Below are 7,868 nucleotides of genomic sequence, written 5' to 3'. Positions count from 1 at the left end.
TGAAGAGAAAATGAAGACTGAAAAATGGAAGCTTTGCAATAAGAAATGCAAAACAAGAAAAAAGGAGTACACTGTAAAACTTATCTTCATCTATATTATTAAAAGAGAAGTACACATATAAAATACCCCTTAGTTTTCAGTGTTATTTACACTTCCATGCCACTGACATTAAATAATGTTTCCTATTTTAATGTTGTATTTTCCACTTTAATTAATGTGTTTTCCAAAATTAAATTTGAATTAAATACACAATTAAATTATATTTCCTATTTTAATGATTTGTCTTTTCCACTTACATTAATGTGTTTTCTAAAATTAAATTTGAATTAAATATATTTCATTAACTTCTCAATTAAAACAATGTCAAATTCAAAAAAAATACATTTTTATTGGACAAACAATTCATGGAAATTATAATATCAACTCTTCATTGAACAAATCTGAACGAAAAAGTATTACGAAATTTAAAACCGAAACTAGATAATATCCAAACGGATTTACCATTTTGGTATCTAGAGAACCATAACTAAATCTTTATTCGAACGAAATATTATGGATATCCGAATGTATTTAAATCATATTTATATACTTCAATATGTTAGCTATTTTCGAGTTAATATCCAACTATTTTTAAGTTGATTAAAATATAAAAAATAGTCAAAAGTAAACATCTAAAGTAGATAAACAATAATCAAAACACCAAAAATACTTAAAATATATATATAATATATATATATATATTATTTATTCTTCATCCAAATATTCAAGTTAAATTTATTTTAATTTTTAATTTAGGTACTTTAGCTTACATTACTCAAATTTACATGTTAGTTTTTTAGATTTAAGTATATTTAAAGATATATAAATTTCAAAAGTTTAAAAATAATTTAAACGGGTTATCAAATCCGCAAAGATCTAAATCAAACCAGAACCAAAGTTTATAAATACCCGAATAGAGGTAGAATTTTTAAACTCGAAAATCTCAAACCCGAATAAATTTTAACTGAATTCGAGTGGATACCCAAATACTTATCCCTAACTTAATCAATATAAAACGATTAAATATTATAAATATACTATTTAGTATAAATAAATAAAAACTAAAATGAAAATTAATACCCGTGCAGTCGCACGGGTCAAGATCTAGTTCATATTAATGAGGAAGCTACATTTGATTGAACTGGTAACCCAGGATCCGGAAGAAACTAGATTTGTAATCGTAACATAGTTTACAAGAAGAAATTACAAATATTCTACACTAATGCCTTTCACTAGCATTATACTTAAAACTTCTACCTTATGAGTACTAGCTGTTTACAAAGCTTATACTCTCAATGCTATTATTAACTCTTTAGCTTTCTATCAATCCTATAACCAATGATTCTTTTAACTCCCTCTCTTACCCTTCTTAATTAAGCATCAATATATAATAAACAGAACTCATGGGGCTTCTCGTGCTGGTTCCTTTCTTAGCCATTGACCTTACATATGCTCTCGCATCTTGCCAAAGCAGTATTCACACCATTAGGACTAGCACACAAAACGTCTTTTTGACTGCTTCAAATCAAAGGCAGCTTATTCGTGATTTCCTCAAATAGTTGTTGCTTTAGTGTGGTCTTAAAAGTAGGTTATGCCCAACTTTGATTCCATTTACATCAACATGGTAAAGCTAGAGTTCTCCTTGTATATCATGTTAACATCTTCCACATCTCTAAGACCAAAGTTTGCACGTGGTAATAAAATTGCGAAAACAATCTATTCCCCCAAACGTTAAAAACAAACCTATGTATTCTCACCTCCACTGATTTTTGAATCATTTACAAATATAAAAAGGAAAAAATCATAAATTAATACAAAATGGTGAATCTGCACGAATCTAACGGTTGGAACTCAATAAAATCTTAAAAAGAAAAAGTGAAGCTAATTAAGTTTCTATGGTGATGAAGTCGTCGCTTGAATCTTCCATCGTGAGTTCATCGACTACTTCACTCATACTCGGTCGCCGATCTGGATCTTCTCCGGTACACCTCACACCAATCCGTAAAACATTCTCTATCTCATCCGACGACGTTTCATCATCAGCAGCGGCGGCTACGACCGTATGATGAAGCAGATCCATCCACTCACCTTTCTCCACGGCGGAGCCAATCCACTCCACCACATTCGTCCCGCCAGCTCGATTTATTCCGGCGTACTGCGACGGGAACTTCCCTGTGAGAATCTCTAAGACCACGACCCCGAAACTAAACACATCAGACTTAGCAGAGACGGTCTCATCGGGAGAGTTATACGCTACTAGAGATTGAACTTGATCGTCGAGGTTAATCAGTCTTTGTAGTCCGAACTCGGAGACGAGTGGCTCGTCGTCTTCGCCAAGAAATATATTACTCGACTTTAGGTTTCCGTGAGGTAAGCTTAGAAACCCTAACTCCTTGTGGAGGTAACACATCCCTCTCGCGATTCCTAGGATGATTTTAAACCGTGAAGGCCAGTCTAATAACCGAGAAGCCTCGCCGTGATCGCCGTGTAACCGGTGAAGCAGACTCAAGTTGGGGACGTATTCGAACACAAGCAGTTTCTCGTCTTGTCGGAAATGGTAAGCAAGAGGTGTTAATACATTCTTGTGTCGCAAGCTACCTAAGTTTCTAACTTCCTTGTCGAACACGTCTATGCTCACTTGATTCATCACTGTCACACGCTTCACCACCACAGTCACGCCGTTAGAGATCGCTGCTTTGTATGCAGATCCCACGTTTCCGCCGCTGCTAGGCCTGCTGCCACCACCGCCGGAGTTTCCGAGAACGTTAGCCGATGCTATCATCAAGTCTGATAAACCGAATACACCCTTTTCTTTGTTCACCATCACCAAATCCGCCGTCGTCCTCGTCATACCTGTTGATCTATCAGCCAGCTCTCCAGAGCGACTGCTCTTACTCTGCCTCGAGCCACCAGTTCTTGATCCGTCAACAGTTATCTGTCAACCACACCAAGAAGTTGTGCTTTATAACTTAAAAACTCCCTTTAACACCGGATCCGTTTTAGGCATAACCAGATGAAACAATCATTTAAATGGATAATATGATAAATCATTTGATACTTAAATTGATTAATAAATATATGTCCCATAAATCTCAAAACCGACTCTCTTGAAGTGAAGAATATGATGTGGACTAACCTGGATTTGTTGGTCGTCATTGCTGTCTTGTTCAGAGGCATGACGCGTCCTCTTCCTCCTTCTTCTCTTTTTTTTCTTCTTCTTGAAGAACAAGGAGATGATGGTAACCACGAAAAGTATCCCTAGTGTACCAAATGCTATATAGTACTTGGTCTTATACGCATCTTTCATTCTCCCTTCTACTAAAACTGATGCAGTCGCATCTCTCGGCTGCGTGCATGTAGTTGCTAGCTTCTTACCGCAAAGGCCAGGATTCCCCGCGAAAATCTCCACGTCGAATATCAATAAACCTGATGGTATCGCTCCGGATAGTCGGTTGTTTGAGAAATCAACATCAACTAAACTCCGTTGCGTGAAGTTCGGTATATTCCCAATGAACTGATTGTTTTCGAGGTGTAACGCTATTAGATTAGGCAACTTGGTGGCCAAAGAGAGAGGAATGAAGCCAGAGAACTCGTTGTTTGAGAGCCAAGCTTTCTTCAGAGAAACCATCGTTGAGAAATAGTTGGAAGGGATGTTACCAGAGAAGCGGTTGCCTGATAAATAAATAAATTTCAGACCGGTCAACCGGTTAAACTCGGGTATGTCACCTGAGAAAGAGTTGTTCATTATGCTTATGGTGCGTAACGCTGGTAAGGTCATTAAGGAGGCAACGTCGATGGTTCCTGAGAGACCCATCTGTTCGAGCCTGAGACCAAAGACTGAGTGTTTGTTGCATAGTATTCCGACCCATGGTTGCAGTCCTCCACAAGGAACTGAATCTGGTGTCCAAGAATCGAGAGGCGGGGCGTAGGTTAATGACTGCTTGAACTTCAATAATGATTCTGATTCAGTTATCGAATTTGCAGGAAGTGCTGTTAGGAATAGTAGGAACGGCCATATTAGCCAGGCCATGGCCATTTACTCTTGTTTTCAAGAACCTTGTGTTTTTTTTTTGTTTCTAATTTTCTTTGTTCCTGTCTTGTTTCTCGCTGTGTCTCTGTTTTTCTTTGGCGTTTGTGGTCCATTGGATGAGAGATAGTTCGGAGCTTATGGCGAGAATGTTCGTTGAAACAGTCAAGATTGAGAAAAGCTAAAGCTATTATTAAGTGTTGTTAATTTGAGTCGAAGCCTAAACTGGAGTAGAATTACATTTTTTTGGTGGGAAGTGTTCATTAATGCAGTTTTACACAATGTATTTGATAACTTTTTGAGAAATTCCATGATAACCATTGTTTTAATTTAATTTCACAAAATAACTCTCTAGGAGTAAAATGGTAAAATGTTTTATTAAAAGGTAAATATATACTCCCTCTGTTTCATAATACTTGATGTTTTTGACTTAGTGCACAAAGATTAAGAAAATTAGATTTTTCTAAAAAAAATTATTTTAAAAAATTATTTTAGAATCAATTAACCAATAATAAAAAAGACAATGAAATCTAATGGTTGAACAGTTTCCAATAAAGTTAAAGTTAACCTTAAAATCTCAAAACAAAATTATCCTTCTAAAACATCAACTATATTGAAACGGAGAGAGTATTTATATTGATAGAATTAACTAATATAAATTTAGGATCTAATCTATTAAAACAGAGTCCTATTTTTATCTACTGATAAAGGTTGTCATTTAAAATTTAAATGGTCCAACAAAACATATAACCATATTTAAAATATTATAAATAAATTAAAGCCTATATCTGTAACAGCTTTACTATATATTAGGTGCATCATGGAATATTAAAACATGACTTCTAAAATGAACTTCATACGATACATGCTATTAGGTGCATCATGATCTAAAATGAATATTCCATGGAATAACCTACAATTTAAACAAAAACAATTACATGCTACTAATATAATATAAAAATATGAAATTCATATGATAATATTTCAGATCTTAACTATATATTCAAAACAACTTTTTAGTAATGTTAACATAATCACTAAGAAATTTAAGTGTGAGCATTCAAATATTTCTTCAGGTTTGATTCGGATATATTTGAAATTTAGGAATCTGTTTAAATATTCGGTTTGGGTCTATTTAGGGTTTTGAATTTTAGGGTTAGTGATTTAAACCTTATTTCGTTATCTATAAATTTTGATTCGGGTTCGGTTAAGATCTTTACGGGTTCAGATTGTATTCAAATATCAATTACATAAAAATACAGATCTTTTGGGTTCAGTTTTTATATACATTATATAAACAAATTTATATTCTCAATATACCTTGAAGTCCAAAAGTATGCAACATATTAATTTAAAACGTATGATAAAAAATCTAAAATAAAATGAAATGTTATTCTTACCTACTTGGATAGAGAACTAATATATATATTTATGGTATTTTTAGTGTTCTGAGTATATTTGAATATTAATGGATGTTTACTTTTAGATATATTACAAATATTTTGAATAATTATGAATATTTTGAGTATCTTAAATATTTTTAGAATATTTGATCTAAAATAATTAATAAATTTAAGTATATAATTGTTGTTCAAGTATATTCGGATATACGAAATATTAGATTTGGTTCGGGTTCAGATCCGATTTTTTATATACACATTTTTTTTATCTGTTCAGATATCTTATCAGTTCTGCTTCGAATTCAGATATACACATTTTTTGGTTTTTTGTTAAGATTAATCCCAACTTTGAAAATTTTGATAAGATTTTTTTTTCCAACTTTGAAAATTTTGATAAGATTCTTTTATAAGTTGTATCATTTTATTTTTCTATTGTATTAAAAACATATTCCGTGTTTTAACGCGGGTCAAAATCTAGTTTATAATTAAGGGTGAGATTCTTGACAAAAACAAAGAGTTAAGAGGTGAGATTCCGGAGAGGAGGGGGGTATGGTTTCAGATATATATATATATGTGTGTGTGTGTGTGTAAAAATTTGCAAACCATGTTATAAAGTAAACTAATAATCTGTTATGGTCCACCATGTTAACCAGTGTTTTAAAACCGGATTGGACCGACATTCTGAACCTGACTCGTTGAAGAAGTCGAGTTTGGTTTAAAACTCAGATTTGAGAAAACTCCTGTAAAATTAGTTAAAAGCCGGTAAAACCAGTGATCCGAATCAAATTCAAAAACCGTTTCCGAAAAATAAACATATAATTAATGGGTTTTCAATTATTATTAAAATTTAATATTTCATAAATAATCTTTGATTATCACTATTTTACTGTTTTCTATTTGATTATATTTTCTTAAGAAAGAATATAAAATTTTACTTTTCGACTCTCATATACTATTTTGATTTTGTCATATATAAAATTTAAGAATTTACCTGTAAAAATAAATAAATAAATAAATAAGGTAATTTGAATGGTATCATTTGGTTTTTATCAATTTCAGTTGATATAGTATTCACTTGTTTACTGTATACATACCTAAATTTATGATTATCGTTTAGGGAAAATTTGGAGAAATGCACTCCAATAAGATTATAATTTGAAAAATACACCCTTGTTTAAGGTTTTGAAAAGTACACTTATTTATTTATAAATTTATCAAATTGTCCAATCTTAATATTTCTCAATTCCTAATATATTTTTGTCAAGATGATTTAATTTAGTTTTTAGGAGGCTTGAAATTTCGGAACTCAGCTTTGTGAATCCTCTATTTTAAACAGACTTTCTTCCAACTCTTTCATATGCACATAAAAGTAATCTTTGTATAAAACTTCAATGCAAGCAACACCATTTGGTTTCTGTGACTTTAAATTGTTGTTATGTGTTTGGTTTTTCTGTGTTTTTCTTTTTCTAATACTTTCTTTTTGAACCTAGTACTCCATCTCTATATAAAGAACATAAATAAAAAAAATTTGTAAAATACACAAGCCAAAGTGATAATTAGTGCTCTTCTTTTTTCATATTCAAAGTAAAACAAAATAAACACATATGTGAAATACATCATATTAGAATTTACTTGGTCCCAGTAGATGATGACTTCAAGGAAGAATGGAAGTTTTGTAGATGATGCAATGTGACCTGTTTATACAAAGTTAACAAAATAAATTAAAATCTATATAAACTTCACGATAAAGTCAACACAAATCATAATTTATTTATTTTATAATCAATTTATTGTAAAATTTTAAGTGGTAAAATAACATATTTATCTTAAAACACATATTTATCTTAAACATAAATAATATAATATTTTTATTAATTTTGAATTTATATCTTAATTATTAAAATATCTAATTTGGGTAAAAAGTATATTCATATTAAAAAGTGTAGTTTTCAAAAATAAAATTAAAGCAGTGTATTTTTCAAATTTCAAATCTTAAATAGAGTATTTTGCAGATTATCCTCATTGTTTATGTTTCTAGTTAATAAAAGAGAATAAAAATGTATCATATGTAGAACTACTTTTTTAAATTCATATAGAATATATATGATTATATATATATGATTACAAAATTGAAAATCTGGTTCGACCGATCTAACTAGTCAACTAATAGCTACACCGAGTCGGTATCTAGTTTTTGATTTTAGAACATTGATGTTAACCACGGTCCACTTGGCTGAATTCTAACCCCAGACTGACTAAATAATGATAATTTAATTTTAATAGAGAATCAAATCCAGAACCGATGTTGATAAACATCAAGCCCCAAAAGATTGCGTGGTAGACTACCACCACTTGATTGCTTATTATCCTTACAGTTTTGGTAGATTCCAATATTGGTTTCA

General features: G+C 31.5%; 1 protein-coding gene across 1 annotated transcript; it reads right to left on the bottom strand.

Moving 5' to 3' along the window:
- Positions 1-1,812: 1,812 nt before the first annotated feature.
- Positions 1,813-4,075, bottom strand: LOC108816882 (pollen receptor-like kinase 3). Its single transcript, XM_018589445.2, has 2 exons — positions 3,176-4,075; positions 1,813-2,974 (listed from the first exon to the last, which is right to left on the bottom strand). Exons 1-2 carry the CDS (start codon positions 4,073-4,075, stop codon positions 1,925-1,927), a joined length of 1,950 nt encoding a protein of 649 aa, XP_018444947.2. The 3' UTR covers positions 1,813-1,924.
- Positions 4,076-7,868: the final 3,793 nt, after the last annotated feature.

The sequence above is a fragment of the Raphanus sativus genome, chromosome 7 (genome assembly GCF_000801105.2).
Source record: "Raphanus sativus cultivar WK10039 chromosome 7, ASM80110v3, whole genome shotgun sequence".
Lineage (NCBI taxonomy): Eukaryota > Viridiplantae > Streptophyta > Magnoliopsida > Brassicales > Brassicaceae > Raphanus > Raphanus sativus.
The sequence above is the reverse complement of the archived record's forward strand: the minus strand, read 5'-3'. Positions and strand labels throughout refer to the sequence as shown.